This window comes from Salvelinus namaycush, chromosome 33, assembly GCF_016432855.1.
Source record: "Salvelinus namaycush isolate Seneca chromosome 33, SaNama_1.0, whole genome shotgun sequence".
NCBI lineage: Eukaryota > Metazoa > Chordata > Actinopteri > Salmoniformes > Salmonidae > Salvelinus > Salvelinus namaycush.
The window spans coordinates 23,927,246-23,945,946 of record NC_052339.1 but is presented as its reverse complement, the minus strand read 5'-3'; the positions used below and the strand labels follow the sequence as shown (position 1 = coordinate 23,945,946).

Genomic DNA, 18,701 nt, shown 5'->3' with positions numbered 1-18,701 from the left:
CACACACACACACACACACACACACACACATACATACACTAACTCCATTATTCTGAGTTCTGATTGCTGACTTGCCATGTGTGGGTCAGGGAGAAGATGATTCACACACCTGTAGGACATCCACTCCTCTCCATGAGTAGAACATTCAGCATCACCCCTGAAATATAACTCTTTAACACCATGGAGATAAAACAACTGTATCTATCTCTGTGTTTACAGAATAAAAGCCCTGCCCTCCACCCCTGATTCACAAAATAACCACCCACAACTGTGTGACCTCATCAAACGGGGACAGCATACTAAGATTTACCATTCACAGCACAACAAGGCCAGTCTGCTTTCTGCTGAGTCACTGTTTGCAGCCTCAGCCCAGTCGGTTGGCAGACACTGATTACATTACCTAGCTGGGTGGATGTCCTCATAACAACATGACCTTCCCACTGTAATGAAAGACGTTCCCTGTCTTTGTTTACGGTTAATTACAGCATGTACACTTGGAGGAATAGCAATGTGTACAAAGTGCACTCTGCAGTCATATTTTAGTGCATATAGTAGTAAACAAAAAACTAAACAAGCTACTTTTGGCAGGAACTCTGCTTTCTAACTGGAACCATTAAAGTAGTTCTGAAATTAGTATTGAATTGCTGATGTGCCGGGGATAAAAACCATGCTGCATTATTGTGTTTGTTGTGTACTCTGTGGAGACCACACACACACACACACACACACACACACACACACACACACACACACACACACACACACACACACACACACACACACACACACACAGTCAGGAGAGAACACTCTCCCTGATCAAAACACCCACTCCTTTTGTTACTAGTCCAATCTCAATCTCAGCATGCCAAGATAAGGCTTGTCAAGGCTCAACTCGAGGGCCCCTGATCTCGGTGCCAGCCATTATGAAGCCATTATGAAGTCTTTATATATTAATTTATATTTACAGCCTACATTGCTGATCTGTCTTTATCACAGTGTGTCAGTGGATACAAGGAGGGTGTTAGAGAGGGAGGGAGACAAGGAGGGTGTTAGAGAGGGAGGGAGATTGGATTGGAGGGACTGAGACAGAGAGAGATGCCTCTGCATTCTGATAACTTCCCTATGTTCTCTTCTATTGTGATATGCTGTAAGCATAGCTTCATCACAACGTCCAGCCCAACGTTCTACCACAACACCTATGCCCTTTGGACACCTACAGTATGTGCCCTTAGACCATGGTAGCCATAGCAACCTTAGCCATAAACTAAGGCCATGATGTTTATCACTGCAGAGGTGTTTGACCTGGAGACCAATGAGAATCTGAGGATGAGGCTGGACTCCATGCAGATGCCCTGCGTGGAATACAAGGAGATCAACATCGAGGATTACAGTACGTTATGTTCCACTCTAACAATAAGGGAATGAGATTTCAGCAGCACATTTTACATAATGAACATGTATCAGCTAAAGTCTGTTTTCTTCAGATGAACGGATAATGAAGCCGTAGTGCTTGTGTACAACACGCGTACTGATCACTCTTTCTCTTGTTGTGTAGCACTAACGATGCAGATCCTCAAACCTGCCAGCTTTGTGGACTCATCGCACTATCCTCTGCTCCTCCTTGTGTGAGTATACAGACCCTACCACACTCACACACACACACACACACACACACACGTTTGCTTTTGTGGGGACCAAAAATGTATTTTACCCTAAACCTAACCCTTAACCTAACACCTAACCTGAATTCTAACCCTAATTATAAACCTAAACCTAACCCCTATATCTAAAATAGCCCTTTCCTTTTTTTACTATCCTTGTGAGGACTTCTGGTACCCACAACGATAGTAAAACCAAACCACACACACACAACTGCTCTAGCGACTATGGTGTTGTATACAATGTAGCTATCCATCTCCACTGTTTGGCCTTCAGCTCCTCCACACCAAGTACTGCTTCATCAGGAAAGATACAGTGCATTCAGAAAGGATTCAGATCCCTTTACTTTTTCCACAATTTGTTACGTTACTGCCTTGTTCTAAAATGATTAAATTGTATTGTTTCCTCATAAATCTACACACAATAGCCCATAATGACAAAGCAAATATTACATTTAGGTAAGTATTCAGTCCCTTTACTCAGTACTTTGTTGAAGCACCTTTGGCAGCGATTTCAGCCTCGTGTCTTCTTGGGTATGGAGCTACAAGCTTGACAGACCTGTATTTGGGGAGTTTCTCCCATTCTTCTCTGCAGATCCTCTCAAGCTCTGTCAGGTTGGATAGGGCACGCCACTACACAGCTATTTTCAGCTCTCTCCAGAGATGTTCGATCGGGTTCAAGTCTGGGCTCTGTCTGTGCCACTCAAGGACATTCAGAGACTTGTCCTGAAGCATCTCCCGTGTTGTCTTGGCTGTGTGCTTAGGGTTCACCCCCCCCCCCAGTCTGAGGTCCTGAGCGCTCTGGAGCAGGTTTTCATAAAATATCTCTCTGTACTTTGCTCCATTCATCTTTCCCTTGATCCTGACTAGTCTCCCAGTCCCTGGCGCTAAAAAACATCCCCACAGCATGATGCTGCCACCACTGTGGTTCACTGTGGGAATGGTGCCAGGTGTGACGCTTAGCATTTAGGCCAAAGATTTCAATCTTGTTTCTCATGGTCTGAGAGTCCTCTAGGTGCCTTTTAGCAAATTGCAAGCGGGCTGTCATGTGTCTTTTACTGAGGAGTGGCTTCCGTCTGGCTACTCTACCATAAAGGCCTGATTGGGGGAGTGCTGCAGAGATGGTTGTCCTTCTGGAAGGTTCTCCCATCTCCACAGAGGAACTCTGGATCTCTGTCAGAGTGAGCATTGGGTTCTTTGTCACCTCCCTGACCAAGGTCCTTCTCCCCCAATTGCTCAGTTTGGCCGGGCGGCCAGTTCTAGGAAGAGTCTTGGTGGTTCCAAACTTCTTCCATTTAAGAATGATGGAGGCCACTGTGTTCTTGGGGACCTTCAATGCTGCAGACATTTTTTGGTATCCTTCTACAGATCTGTGCCTCGCCACAATTCTGTCTCGGAGCTCTATGGACAATTCCTTCCAACTCATGGCTTGTTTTTTACTCTGACATGCACTGTCAACTGTGGGACCTTATATAGACAGGTGTAAGCCTTTCCAAATCATGTCCAATCAATTGAATGTACCATCTCAAGGGTGATCAATGGAAACAGGATGCACCTGAGCTCAGTTTTAAGTCTCATAGCAAGGGTCTGAATACTTATTTAAATAAGGTATTTCTGTTTTGAATTTTTAACACATTTGCAAAAATGTCTAAAAACCTGTTTTTGCTTTGTCATTATGGGGTATGGTGTGTTATTTAATACATGTTAGAATAAGGCTGTAGCGTAACAAAATGTGGAAAAAGGGAAGGGGTCTGAATACTTTCCAAATCCACTGTAATCACCCTCCAACTCTGAGCTTTAATCAGGGCTATTAATCTAAGGCAGAGAAGTGGCAACTCGTTCTCCTCCGCACTACCGGTAATTACACTGCAAATGAGGTCTCCATCCCCCTTTAATTAACCCTCCTATCCTCCACTATCACACCATCTCTCTCTCCATGCCTTTGCCTGCAGGTTGGAGAAACATACAGTAGACTATAACTTTTAGTCTTTTCACCCTGGTTCATCTCTGGATGGAGTGGCACTACTACAAAGACAATGAGTGGCACTACTATAAAGACAATGTGTCCTTTTCTCTATGTTGGGTAAATGAGGACACACCTGTATGCATTTATTTTAGAGACAGAGAGAGAGAAATACCCATAGATTAACGAGTAAACATGCCTTCTCGTATCCAGCGATGGCACCCCCGGTGGCCAGATGGTGTCAGAGCAATTCCACATAGACTGGGCCACGGTGCTGGTGAGCAGCTTCGGGGCAATGGTGGTTCGCTTTGACGGGCGGGGCAGTGGCTTCCAGGGGACCAACCTGCTGCACCGCGTCCAGAGGAAGCTGGGCGTGTTCGAGGAGAAGGACCAGCTGGAGGCCCTCAGGTAGGTACCTTCAACCTTTGTTGTGTCCTGATTCTCCACCCTTCTACTAAACTGTGCACTTGCACACTTCCAGTTATGGATTTAAAAGCATTGGAATAGTGTAATAATTGGCTGGAGGGAGTTTTCACCATTCTTTAATCAATGTGCACACTTTGGGAAAAGGGTGGAGAATCGGGACGCAACCTTAGACTTCTTTCACAAGACTGTCCTAACACTGTCATATGAACTGAAGAGCAGTCAATAAGCGGAGGTCTGGATATGTTTAGTGATTTAACATGTAGAAAGGAAAATAATTTATTTGCACAGTTTACATCTCCAATTTAATAGCTAACTATTGTTTAGGCAGCTGTAGCTATAGAGTGGGGCTACATTATCTTTCTCCTTTCTGCTAGTGATTTGACATGGTCATGCTGTGTTCCAGCCGGGTGCTAACGAGCTATGACATGGCCAGCTAGCTAACGAGGTATGACATGGCTAGCTAGCTAACGAGCTATGACATGGACAGCTAGCTAACGAGCTATGACATGGATAGCTAACTAACGAGCTATGACATGGCCAGCTAGCTAACGAGCTATGACATGGCCAGCTAGCTAACGAGCTATGACATGGCCAGCTAGCTAACGAGCTATGACATGGACAGCTAGCTAACGAGCTATGACATGGCCAGCTAGCTAACGAGCTATGACATGGCCAGCTAACTAACGAGCTATGACATGTCCAGCTAGCTAACGAGCTATGACATGGATAGCTAGTTAAAGAGCTATGACATGGCCAGCTAGCTAACGAGCTATGACATGGCCAGCTAGCTAACGAGCTATGACATGGCCAGCTAGCTAACGAGCTATGACATGGACAGCTAGCTAACGAGCTATGACATGGCCAGCTAGCTAACGAGCTATGCCATGGCCAGCTAGCTAACGAGCTATGCCATGGCCAGCTAGCTAACGAGCTATGCCATGGCCAGCTAGCTAACGAGCTATGACATGGCCAGCTAGCTAACGAGCTATGACATGGCCAGCTAGCTAACGAGCTATGACATGGCCAGCTAGCTAACGAGCTATGCCATGGCCAGCTAGCTAACGAGCTATTACATGGCCAGCTAGTTAACGAGCTATGACATGGCCAGCTAGTTAACGAGCTATGACATGGACAGCTAGCTAACGAGCTATGACATGGCCAGCTAGCTAACGAGCTATGACATGGACAGCTAGTTAACGAGCTATGACATGGCCAGCTAGCTAACGAGCTATGACATGGCCAGCTAGCTAACGAGCTATGACATGGCCAGCTAGCTAACGAGCTATGACATGGACAGCTAGCTAAATAACTGAGCAGACACACTTGGAAGAGGTAGTCAAGACCAGGAAGTCTTCATTCTGAGATTAACCTATCCAAATCTAATCTCTTCCATTTCAGTATTATATCTAAAGAGCCATATGTTGACAAGACCAGGATTGGAGTTTATGGCAAGGTAAGAGCCGTTTTCTCCTGATAATTTATTAGGTTCATAGGTTGAATGTAGTAGTATCTGAATTGGATGGAATTCCCTTGATCCCCTTGTATTGTGCATTATCATTCTGGATACTGACTTGATGTGCTAATCACCCTGCTTTTCAATATAGAAATCACAACGGAGGCTCTTTGAATCTCTGCTTTCTCAATGGAACTTATTGAGGGTTATTTTAAGTTAGCTAGCTGCACTCTTCAATTTCAGTGCAAGCTGTGTGTTCATGCTGACCTGTGTTTTTTCCAATGCTGGAATTAGGTGTTGCAAGTCAATTTAAAATAGACATATTAGATGTGTGCTGCTAGCTTATCAGTTACCTTTGGATCAAATAGATGTAGTGTTGATAGATTCTGACACTTGAAATAGATGTAGTGTTCATGGATTTTGACACCTCTGAAATACAAATTTTTCGAAATCCAAGATGGCGTAGCAGTCGGACGTGTGTTTTTGTCTTGTCCCGTCCTGTCCCGTGTATATATAATTTTCTTTGTATATATTTCGTATATATTTTAATCTCACTTTCCATCTACGGACTGAATATACTCTCCTGCCACCCGCCTCACCCAATGTGGTACGGACCTGCTATTTTTATACTCTAGAACCGGAACCCCCATCAGAAGCTAGCTAGAAAGCCAGTTAGCCACTGCTAGCGGTCCTCACCGTTAACTCGAACATCAGCCAGCCCCAACCCGGTCAATTCCTGCCAGTCTGCACAGCGCGATATCAACCCAGAGCATATCGGACTGCTTTTTCTCCACCACATCTCCGGATTCCTACCGCAAGCTCTGAACTTTTATACCGGATCATCGCAGCTAACTAGCTGCTATCCGAGTGGCCACCCCTGGCTAACGTCTCTGTCCCAAAGCAAACACCAGTTAGCCTGGAGCTAGCCTGGAGCTAGGCCCACCTCCCTGCTAGCCAAAGAGGTCCACCAGCCAATTCTTGGGCTACAATACCTCTTTTGCCAATTGGCCTGGACCCTTTACTGCTGACACGGAGCCCCACCGATCCATCACGACGATTTCAACATGCTCTTCCGTTGCGACGTCGCCGGATGCCCATCTGCTACCCCTGGCCCGCAAGCTGTCTGAATCGCCGTGTCTCCAGCTCGCCTAGCGTAGCAGCGACTACGTAATTGGCTCCCTGACTCATCTAGCACTACTCATTGGACCCTATGATCACTCGGCTACACATGCCTCTCCCTAATGTCAATATGCCTTGTCTATTGCTGTTTTGGTTAGTGATTATTGTCTTATTTCACTGTAGAGCCCCCAATATGCCTTAAATAGCCCTTTTGTTCCACCCCCCACATCTCACCTGGCTTAACTGGTGCCTCTAGAGACAAAACCTCTCTCATCGTCACTCAATGCCTAGGTTTACCTCCACTGTGCTCACATCCTACCACACCCTTGTTTGTACATTATGCCTTGAATCTATTCTTCCGTGCACAGAAATCTGCTCCTTTTACTCTCTGTTCCGAATGCACTAGACGACCAGTTCTTATAGCCTTTAGCTGTACCCTAATCCTACTCCTCCTCTGTTCCTCTGGTGATGTAGACGTTAACCCAGGCCCTGCAGCCCCCAGCACCACACCCATTCCCCAGGCGCTATCATTTGTTGACTTCTGTAACCGTAAAAGCCTTGGTTTCATGCATGTTCACATTAGAAGCCTCCTCCCCAAGTTTGTTTTATTCACTGCTTTAGCACACTCCACCAACCCTAATGTCCTAGCCGTGTCTGAATCATGGCTTAGGAAGGCCACCAAAAATCCAGAAATGTCCATCCCTAACTATAACATCTTCCGACAAGATAGAACTGCCAAAGGGGGCGGAGTTGCAATCTACTGCAGAGATAGCCTGCAGAGTTCTGTCATACTATCCAGGTCTGTGCCCAAACAATTTGAGCTTCTACTTTTAAAAATCCACCTCTCCAGAAACAAGTCTCTCACCGTTGCCGCTTGTTATAGACCCCCTTCAGCCCCCAACTGTGCCCTGGACACCATATGTGAATAGATTGCCCCCGATCTATCTTCAGAGTTCGTACTGTTAGGTGACCTAAACTGGGATATGCTTAACACCCCGACCGTCCTATAATCTAAGCTAGATGCCCTCAATCTCACACAAATTATTAAGGAATCTACCAGGTACAACCCTAAATCCATAACCATGGGCACCCACTTAGATATCATCCTGACCAACTTGCCCTCTAAATACACCTCTGCTGTCTTCAACCAGAATCTCAGCGATCACTGCCTCATTGCCTGCGTGCGTGATGGGTCCGCGGTCAAATGACCACCCTTTGTCACTGTCAAACGCTCCCTAAAACACTTCAGCGAGCAGGCCTTTCTAATCGACCTGGCCCGGGTATCCTGGAAAGATATTGACCTCATCCCGTCAGTAGAGGATGCCTGGTTGCTCTTTAAAAGTGCTTTCCTCGCCATCTTAAATAAGCATGCCCAATTCAAAAAATGAAGAACCAAGAACAGATATAGCCCTTGGTTCACTCCAGACTTGACTACCCTTGACCAGCACAAGAACATCCTGTGGCGTACTGCATTAGCATCGAATAGCCCCCGCGATATGCAACTTGTCAGGAAAGTCAGGAACCAATATACTCAGTCAGTTAGGAAAGCTAAGGCTAGCTTTTCAAACAGAAATTTGCATCCTGTAGCACTAATTCCAAAAAGTTTTGTGACAAAGTAAAGTTCATGGAGAATAAGAGCACCTCCTCCCAGCTGCCCACTGCACTGAGGCTAGGAAACACTGTCACCACCGAAAATCTACGATAATCAATCATTTCAATAAGCATTTTTCTACGGCTAGCCATGCTTTCCACCTGGCTACCCCTACCCCGGCCAACAGCTCAGCACCCCCTGCAGCAACTTGCCCAAGCCCCCCCCTCCCTGCTTCTCCTTCACTCAAATCCAGACAGCTGATGTTCTGAAAGAGCTGCAAAATCTGGATCCCTACAATCAGCTGGGCTAGACAATCTAGACCCTCTCTTTCTAAAATTATCTGCCGAAATTGTTGCAACAACTATTACTAGCCTGTTCAACCTCCCTTTCGTATCGTCTGAGATCCCCAAAGATTGGAAAGCTGCCGTGGTCATCCCGCTCTTCAAAGGGGGAGACACTCTAGACCCAAACTGTTATAGACCTATATCCATCCTGCCCTGCCGTTTTAAAATCTTCGAAAGTCAAGTTAACAAACAGATCACAGACCATTTCGAATCCCACCATACCTTCTCCACTATGCAATCTGGTATCCGAGCTGGTCATGGGTGCAGCTCAGCCACGCTCAAGGTCCTAAACGATATCATAACCGCCCTCGAAAAAAGACATTACTGTGCAGCCGTCTTCATCGACCTGGCCAAGGCTTTTGACTCTGTCAATCACCGCATTCTTATCGTCAGACTCAATAGCCTTGGTTTCTCAAATGACTGCCTCGCCTGGTTCACCAACTACTTCTCAGATAGTGTCAAATCGGAGGGCCTGTTGTCCGGACCTCTGTCAGTCTCTATGGGGGTGCCACAGGGTACAATTCTCGGGCCGACTCTTTTCTCTGTATATATCAATGATGTCGCTCTTGCTGCTGGTGATTCTCTGGTCCACCTCTACGCAGACGACACCATTCTGTATACATCTGGCCCTTCTTTGGACACTGTGTTAACAAACCTCCAGACAAGCTTCAATGCCATACAACACTCCTTCCGTGGCCTCCAACTGCTTTTAAATGGTAGTAAAAATAAATGCATGCTCTTCAACTGATTGTTGCCTGCACCCGCCCGCCCGACTAGCATCACTACTCTGGACGGTTCTGACTTAGAATATGTGGACAACTACAAATACCCAGGTGTCTGGTTTAGACTGTAAACTCTCCTTCCAGACTCACATTAAGCATCTCCAATCCAAAATTAAATTTAGAATCAGCCTCCTATTTCGCAACAAATCATCCTTCACTCATGGTGCCAAACATACCCTTGTAAAACTGACTATCCTACCGATCCTTGACTTCGGCGATGTCATTTACAAAATAGCCTCCAACACACTACTCAGCAAACTGGATGTAGTCTATCACAGTGCCATCCGTTTTGTCACCAAAGCCCCATATACTACCCACCACTGCGACCTGTATGCCCTCGTTGGCTGGCCCTCACTACATATTCGTCGCCATACCCACTGGCTCCAGGTCATCTATAAGTCTTTGCTAGGTAAAGCCCTGCCTTATCTCAGCTCACTGGTCACCATAGCAGCACCCACCCGTAGCACGCGCTCCAGCAGGTATATTTCACTGGTCATCCCCAAAGCCAACACTCCCTTTGGCCGCCTTTCCTTCCAATTCTCTGCTGCCAATGACTGGAACGAATTGCAAAAATCACTGAAGCTGGAGTCTTATATCTCCCTCTCTAACTTTAACCATCAGCTGTCAGAGCAGCTTTCCGATCACTGTACCTGTACACAGCCAATCTGTAAATAGCACACCCAACTACCTCATCCCCATATTGTTATTTTTCCTCTGCTCTTTTGCACCCCAGTATCTCTACTTGCGCATCATCATCTGCACATCTATCACTCCAGTGTTAATGATAAATTGTAATTATTTCGCATCTATGGCCTATTTATTGTTTTGCCTCCCTACTCTTTGTCACGTTCCTGACCTGTTTTATGTTATTTTTGTATGTGTTTAGATGGTCAGGGCGTGAGTTGGGGTGGGCATTCTATGTTTTGTGTTTCTATGTTTAGGTCGTTTGTAATTAGCCTTATATGGTTCTCAATCAGAGACAGGTGTTTTACGTTTTCCTCTGATTGAGAACCATATATAGGTTGGCTGTTCACACTGTTTGTTTGTGGGTGATTGTCTTCCGTGTCTGTGTCTGCGCACCACACGGGACTGTTTCGTTTGTTCGTTGGTTTGATGTAGTCTGTTCCTGTTCGTGAGTTCTTCGTGTAGTTATGTAAGTTCCATGTTCAGGTCTGCCTACGTCGTTTTGTTATTTTGTAAATTCTCAAGTTTGTTTAGTTTTCGTCTTGTTTAAATAAAAGTCATGTCGTATCACAACGCTGCGTTTTGGTCAAATCCCTACTCCTCCTCTTCGGACGAAGAGGAGGAGGAAAACCGTTACAGAATCACCCACCAACCAAAGACCAAGCGGCGTGGGAGAGCGCAACAAAGTAACCAGGACTCGTGGACATGGGAGGAAATATTGGACGGTAAAGGACCCTGGGCTCAACCAGGAGAATATCGCCGCCCCAAAGCTGAGCTGGAGGCAGCGAAAGCAGAGAGGCGGCGATATGAGGAGGCAGCACGGAAGCAAGGCTGGAAGCCCGTGAGTACTACCCAAAATGTTCTTGGGGGGGGGCTTAAAGGGAGAGTGGCGAAGTCAGGTAGGAGACCTGCGCCCACTCCCTGTACTTACCGTGGAGAGCGAGAGTACGGGCAGACACCGTGTTACGCAGTAGAGCGCATGGTGTCTCCTGTACGTGTGCATAGCCCGGTTCGGTACATTCCAGCTCCACGTATCGGCCGGGCTAGATTGAGCGTTGAGCCGGATGTCATGAAGCCGGCTCTACACATCTGGCCAACAGTGCGTCTCCTCGGGCCGGCTTACATGGCACCAGCCTTACGCATGGTGTCCCCGGTTCGCCTACATAGCCCGGTGCGGGTTATTCCACCTCCCCGCACTGGTCAGGCGACGGGGAGCATACAACCAGGTAAGGTTGGGCAGGCTCAGTGCTCAAGGGAGCCAGTACGCCTGCACGGTCCGGTATTTCCGGCACCACCTCCCCGCTCCAGCCCAGTACCACCAGTGCCTACACCACGCACCAGGCTTCCAGTGCGTATCCAGAGCCCTGTTCCTCCTCCACGCACTAGCCCTATGGTGCGTGTCTCCAGCCCAGTGCCTCCAGTCCCGGCGCCACGCACCAAGCCTCCTGTGCGTCTCCAGAGCCCTGTGCGCACTGTTCCTTCTCCCCGCACTCGCCCTGAGGTGCGTGCCCTCAGCCCGGTACCTCCAGTTCCGGTACCACGCACCAGGCCTATAGTGCGCATCGAGAGTCCAGTGTGCCCTGTTGTTGTTCCCCGCACTAGCCTGAAGGTGCGTGTCCTTAGCCCGGTACCTCCAGTTCCGGCACCAGGCTTTCAGGGCGTCTCCAGAGCCCTGTACGCACTGTTCCTTCTCCCCGTACTCGCCCTGATGTGCGTGCCCTCAGCCCGGTACCACCAGTGCCGGTACCACGCACCAGGCCTATAGTACGCCTTGAGAGTCCAGTGTGCCCTGTTGATGTTCCCCGCACTAGCCTGAAGGTGCGTGTCTTTAGCCCGGTACCTCCAGTTCCGGTACCACGCACCAGGCCTACAGTGTGTCTCAGCCGGCCAGAGTCTGCCGTCTGCCCAGCGGCGCCTGAACTGCCCGTCTGCCCAACGGCGCCTGAACTGTCCGTCTGCCCAACGCCGTCTGAACTGTCCGTCTGCCAAGCGCCGCATGAACTGCCCGTCTGTATTGAGCCTTCAAAGCCGCCCGTCGGTACTGAGCCTTCAAAGCCGCCCGTCTGCCATGAGCCTGCAAAGCCGCCCGTCTGCCATGAGCCTGCAAAGCCGCCCGTCTGCCATGAGCCTACAGAGCCGTCCGCCAGACAGGAGCCACTAGAGCCTTCCGCTCGACAGGAGCCGCTAGAGCCTTCCGCCCGACAGGAGCCGCTAAAGCCTTCCGCCAGACAGGATCAGCCAGAGCCTTCCGCCAGACAGGATCAGCCAGAGCCTTCCGCCAGACAGGATCAGCCAGAGCCTTCCATCAGACAGGATCAGCCAGAGCCGTCAGCGAGCCATGACCAGCCAGAGCCGTCAGCGAGCCATGACCAGCCAGAGCCGTCAGCGAGCCATGACCAGCCAGAGCCGTCAGCGAGCCATGACCAGCCAGAGCCGTCAGCGAGCCATGACCAGCCAGAGCCGTCAGCGAGCCATGACCAGCCAGAGCCGTCAGCGAGCCATGACCAGCCAGAGCCGTCATCCAGCCATGAGCCGTCATCCAGCCATGAGCCGTCATCCAGCCATGACCAGCCAGAGCCGTCATCCAGCCATGACCAGCCAGAGCCGTCATCCAGCCATGACCAGCCAGAGCCGTCATCCAGCCATGACCAGCCAGAGCCGTCATCCAGCATTAAGCCATCATCCAGCAAGGATCCGCCAGAGCCAGCCAGCCAGGATCCGCCAGAGCCAGCCAGCCAGGATCCGCCAGAGCCAGCCAGCCAGGATCCGCCAGAGCCAGCCAGCCAGGATCCGCCAGTCATTCTGGTGTTGCCCCTCATTCTGGTGTTGCCCCTCATTCTGGTGTTGCCCCTCATTCTGGTGTTGCCCCTCATTCTGGTGTTGCCCCTCATTCTGGTGTTGCCCCTCATTCCGGTGTTGCCCCTCATTCCGGTGCTGCTCCTTATCCTGGTGATGCCCCTTAATTTAGGTGGGGTTATTTGGAGGGTGGTCATTGTGAGGGGGATAAAGAAGCGGGGATTTATTATGGTGGGATGGGAACCACGCCCAGAGCCTGAGCCGCCACCGTGGACAGATGCCCACCCAGACCCTCCCCTAGACTTTTGGTGGTGCGTCCGGAGTTCGCACCTTGAGGGGGGGGTTCTGTCACGTTCCTGACCTGTTTTATGTTATTTTTGTATGTGTTTAGATGGTCAGGGCGTGAGTTGGGGTGGGCATTCTATGTTTTGTGTTTCTATGTTTAGGTCGTTTGTAATTAGCCTTATATGGTTCTCAATCAGAGACAGGTGTTTTACGTTTTCCTCTGATTGAGAACCATATATAGGTTGGCTGTTCACACTGTTTGTTTGTGGGTGATTGTCTTCCGTGTCTGTGTCTGCGCACCACACGGGACTGTTTCGTTTGTTCGTTCGTTTGATGTAGTCTGTTCCTGTTCGTGAGTTCTTCGTGTAGTTATGTAAGTTCCATGTTCAGGTCTGCCTACGTCGTTTTGTTATTTTGTAAATTCTCAAGTTTGTTTAGTTTTCGTCTTGTTTAAATAAAAGTCATGTCGTATCACAACGATGCGTTTTGGTCAAATCCCTACTCCTCCTCTTCGGACGAAGAGGAGGAGGAAAACCGTTACACTCTTCTACATTTGCACACACTGTACATATATTTTTCTATTGTGTTATTGACTGTACGTTTGTTTATGTGTAACTCTGTGTTGTTGTTTTTGTCGCACTGCTTTGCTTTATCTTGGCCAGGTCGCAGTTGGAAATGAGAACTTGTTCTCAAGTGGCCTACCTGGTTAAATAAAGGTGAAATTAAAATTAAAATGTAGCGTTGATAGATTATGACACCTGAAATAGATGTAGTGTTGATAGATTCTGACACCTATGAAATAGATGTAGTGTTAGATTCTGACACCTGAAATAGATGTAGTGTTGATAGATTCTGACACCTCTGAAATAGATGTAGTGTTAGATTCTGACACCTCTGAAATAGATGTAGTGTTGATAGATTCTGACACCTCTGAAATAGATGTAGTGTTAGATTCTGACACCTCTGAAATAGATGTAGTGTTGATAGATTCTGACACCTCTGCAGGATGTTCATAGAGGGAAGCATAATTATGTTACCGCCGGCCAAGTCCATGTGTCTTACTGGGAAAAAGGCAGCTGATGTATTAGAGCATGTCCACATAGGCTTAGCTTCATACTGAACTAATCATCCACAATGAGGAACCTAAACTATGGAGGAAGCTGCAACTTGCAGTAATGGTCTTGGGACATTTTACATTATTCATGAGCTACTAGCCTGGTCCCAGATCTGTTTGTGCTCAATGTGCTGTATAGCATGACAATGACCACAGGAAGATGTCACAAACAGATCTGGGACCAGGCTAATGACCTACTGCTCTTGGGTCTCCAGACTCAATCTTCAAACTGAGCTTGAAATAAACCCAAAGGTTATCTGTCTATAAGCATCAGTTACAGTAGCCTGTGGAGAAGCCTGATGTTGATGTAGGATCTCTTTTATCTGTCTGTCTGTCAGGTGTATGGAGGCTATGTGACCAGCCTGTTACTCAGCGCCGAGGATTCCCTGGTGAAATGTGGTGCGGCTCTCTCACCCATCACGGACTTTGACCTATATGGTAAGGTGTGTGTGCCGCTATGGTGCCAGACAGATGCTGTCAGTGTTAATCACACCAGCATCATCCTGCCATGGTATTAGCATCACCTCAGCTAAAAGAGGAAGAGAGATGGTGTGTGTGCGTGACAGCATGTGTATGAGAAAGAGAGACTTGGGAGGGAAGTGTGAATTAAAGCAGGTGTGGGTGTCAGACTGTGGTTTCTATTTGAAAAGCTGCTAGAGAGAGTGAAAGGTAGTGTGTGGTGCTGGATGTGTTTGAGTGCTCACCTGACAAGAATGAATACTCGTCACTAAGAAGTTCTTAAAATAAGAACAGCTACACATGACATCATCTGTAGTCTTTTCTTCTGTTTATAATGTATTTAGGTATACGAGGTATAACACGCTATATGGTGTTATTAGAGCTAGCTTTTACCACTACATCCCTTGGTGTGAGCTAATGAATTCATTCCTTTTGATGACCTCTCTTCCAGCATCAGCGTTTTCAGAGAGATACCTGGGACAGCCCAAGCCTGACCCAAGAGCATATGCGGTATGCCTTCTTTATTCAGCCTTCACTTGGACTCCATATGTATGACCTCTGTGTTTTTCTATTGGGTTGTTAAATAATATCTTTGGCATTCATCCACAGATGGCCAATCTAGCACACAGGGCATCTCAGTTCCTGGACAAGAAGTTTCTGATTGTTCATCCAACAGCAGATGGTACGAGAACCTTGAAATCAAACATTTCTAGCCCAATAAAATTATTTGTGTTTTTAACAATAAGATGATATGTGTTGGTTTCCTTTTCTCTCACTAGAAAAAGTGCATTTCCAGCACACAGCGAAATTCATCGCCCAGCTGATCAATGAAAACGCCAACTACACTCTGCAGGTGGGGGCTACTTCCCAGAATTACACACATATAAATTAGATGTATAGAATGGCTATCATCAATAAGGTGCACCAATTTAACTGGAACTCACAAGACATTGTGTCATGGGAAGCAGAGACATTGCTCATATGCTAAATCAAAATTCTTCACAGTGATTTGTCCTGTTCTATGGAGGTATCTTTTGGGCTGGAGCTGTTGTACAGAGAAACCACTGAGGAGTTCTGTAATCCCACGCCAGCAGAGGGATTACACCACACAATGCCCCCCCCCCCCCCCCCCCCCCCATTTCACGTAATGAGATTATATTCCCCTCTTATGATGCTTGCTTTCACAGGGTCATCTAATCCCATTAAGATATGGAGCATTTAGAAGTCAGTGTTTAGTTTATCGCTGCCCCATAGGTCCCCTTATATGCCCTGCTGTGTGTTGACTGACTAAGCCTCATCAGTAATTCAGCCACTGGGAGTTGTCTGATACATTAAATTAAGGGGCTTGATTGATGATGTTAATAATAATATGTTTATATGGCCTATATGAACCTAGATGTGCATCCAGAGAAATGTGATTGGATGTGTGGTGACCAGTGTGCTGTGTTCCCCCTCAGATCTACCCAGACGAGGGCCACTTCATCCACAGCGAGGCCACGCGGCAGCACCTCAGCCAGTCACTGGTCAACTTCTTCGAGGAGTGTTTCCGGCTACCGGACAACGTGTTCGAGGAGATACTGGAGGAGGAGATCGAGGAAGAGGGTTAGCCTGGGCAAAACCAATCCCCCCAAACCAGAGCTCCAGTCCGCGCCCAAGCACAATGCCAGCCCCCATACCTGGTTTCCACAATCCACATGATATGCAACCTCCTCTTGGTTTAAACCTTCTTTGGCCCTTTTTTTGTTTTTTGTTTTCACCTTATGTGATTCCCCTGCGTTTCAGCATGATCATCCCTGAGACTGCCACGTTGCAGATCAACCCTGAGACTGCCGCGTTGCAGATCATCCCTGAGACTGCCACGTTGCAGATCAAGCCTGAGACTGTCACATTGCAGATCATCCCTGAGACTGTCACGTTGCAGATCATCCCTGAGACTGCCGCGTTGCAGAACATCCCTGAGACTGCCACATTGCAGATCATCCCTGAGACTACCGCGTTGCAGAACATCCCTGAGACTGCCGCGTTGCAGATCATCCCTGAGACTGCCACATTGCAGATCATCCCTGAGACTGCCGCGTTGCAGAACATCCCTGAGACTGCCACATTGCAGATCATCCCTGAGACTACCGCGTTGCAGAACATCCCTGAGACTGCCGCGTTGCAGAACATCCCTGAGACTGCCGCGTTGCAGAACATCCCTGAGACTGCCGCGTTGCAGATCATCCCTGAGACTGCCGCGTTGCAGAACATCCCTGAGACTGCCGCGTTGCAGAACATCCCTGAGACTGCCGCGTTGCAGAACATCCCTGAGACTGCCGCGTTGCAGAACATCCCTGAGACTGCCGCGTTGCAGAACATCCCTGAGACTGCCGCGTTGCAGATCAACCCTGAGACTGCCGCGTTGCAGAACATCCCTGAGACTGCCGCGTTGCAGAACATCCCTGAGACTGCCGCGTTGCAGAACATCCCTGAGACTGTTGTGTTGCAGATCATTCCTGAGACTGCCGCGTTGCAGATGCTTGCTTATCTCCTCATCCCATTTTTGTCCTCCTACTCCTCCTCTTCTTCACCTTTTGAGTCACCACGACTCCACCAGAGACCATCTGCAGCCATTTTGTTGACATCGACACAATGAATACAACTTTATGATGGAGGGTGATGAGGGATCATTAGCTGACGTCATATCTGGAACATCTTGAAAAGCGGTCGTGTCAGGAATAGGCGTGCTCCTCGGATTCCAAATGACTGGTGAGAGGGAGGGAACATCAAACTCCACACGCAAACTTTACCAGTCAGTGAGGAGAGGAAAGACTTATAGCACAAACTTTGGGGACAAAGTTACAGGTGTCACATGGGATTTTATTGGTCAAACTGGTTCCAGCCCAGTGTCTGTGGGTCGAGGGTAGGGTGTCTGCTCCTATTTTTAAAATCGTGAAAATACATTTTCATGTTGAACTGTGTTTGTGTATGTTGTTCCTCTGTAAAGTAGCACATGAAAAACATTCCCTTCTTTGGGTATTGATACTTCGTTTTTTTCAGTGTTCAAGTTTGTCCTGATCTTGGAATCTTCTTGTAGCCGCAAGTATGTATTTAAATGGTGTAGACTACATGTCATGAAAAGAAGAGAAGGATGTGAACAGAATCACCGGTTTGTTTTGTTACAAAATGTTCTCCTCATTCTTTGCTTATTGTATAATACTCCCTCCAGTCCTTTGGAAATTGAAGCATATATATTATATTTTAGTCACTGTGCCTTACTTTGGGAGTGAGCAGTTCTTTTTATGGACTCCTTTTGTGAAAACGAAATACAACATGGCTCATTGTAAATAAATGTCCTGCTGATCATGGCACTAACTACTGTTGGTTAAACCTTCACTCTGATCTGTGAACACTGTAATGTTGTCATAGAGTAGGTATGGCATTATATAAACAGTCAAGTAAGAAATGGTCTTCTTCAGTTCCAAATATAACCAATTGCCAAAATAGATGTAAACAGTAGCTGCATGTATCTGCACATTATTTTACAGATGTTCAAATGGTAATGAAATGGTTTGTCAAGCTAACGACCACATAAAATTATGTTTTAGTAAATGGCTATTGAAGTGCCATTACAACCACCCTCAGTATTAAGTCAATTGGTGGGTTTGAGGTGCCACTGTAGAATTGGTGTTGTTTTATGGCAAAAAGTAATACATTTGTCTATACGGTAATTAATAGCTTTGAATCATTATCTCAATCTTTACAGGATGAAATACAAAGGATTTTTTTTTTTAAAAATTTAGGTTGGACTGCTATCTAAAAACGTGAATTGTTGAGGCACAAGCCTGCATTCTGTTACTTTGTCAATGCATGTTATCAAGTTATTTGCAACTCAATGCGATCTGTGACAGCTCTGTTTCAAAATAGTATTTTTTTACATCTTGAATGTTCCGTACTGGGTTGAATTACATTTACAGTAGTATCATGATTGAGATCCCAGTCTCTTCAGCTTGATGTGTAAATGTTACTCAAATATAATTTGTGTCTC

The 18,701-nt window shown here is 47.2% G+C and overlaps 1 protein-coding gene across 1 annotated transcript in view; it reads left to right on the top strand.

Moving 5' to 3' along the window:
• LOC120027883 (dipeptidyl aminopeptidase-like protein 6) overlaps positions 1 to 16,281 on the top strand; it is a 250,075-nt gene extending 233,794 nt beyond the window's left edge. Inside the window, exons 18-26 of the mRNA XM_038972981.1 lie at positions 1,292 to 1,390; positions 1,556 to 1,625; positions 3,835 to 4,029; positions 5,446 to 5,500; positions 14,554 to 14,653; positions 15,126 to 15,184; positions 15,284 to 15,356; positions 15,454 to 15,527; positions 16,132 to 16,281. Coding sequence (XP_038828909.1) covers positions 1,292 to 1,390; positions 1,556 to 1,625; positions 3,835 to 4,029; positions 5,446 to 5,500; positions 14,554 to 14,653; positions 15,126 to 15,184; positions 15,284 to 15,356; positions 15,454 to 15,527; positions 16,132 to 16,281 — 875 coding nt within the window. The remainder of the gene's footprint in view (positions 1 to 1,291; positions 1,391 to 1,555; positions 1,626 to 3,834; positions 4,030 to 5,445; positions 5,501 to 14,553; positions 14,654 to 15,125; positions 15,185 to 15,283; positions 15,357 to 15,453; positions 15,528 to 16,131) is intronic.
• Positions 16,282 to 18,701: the final 2,420 nt, after the last annotated feature.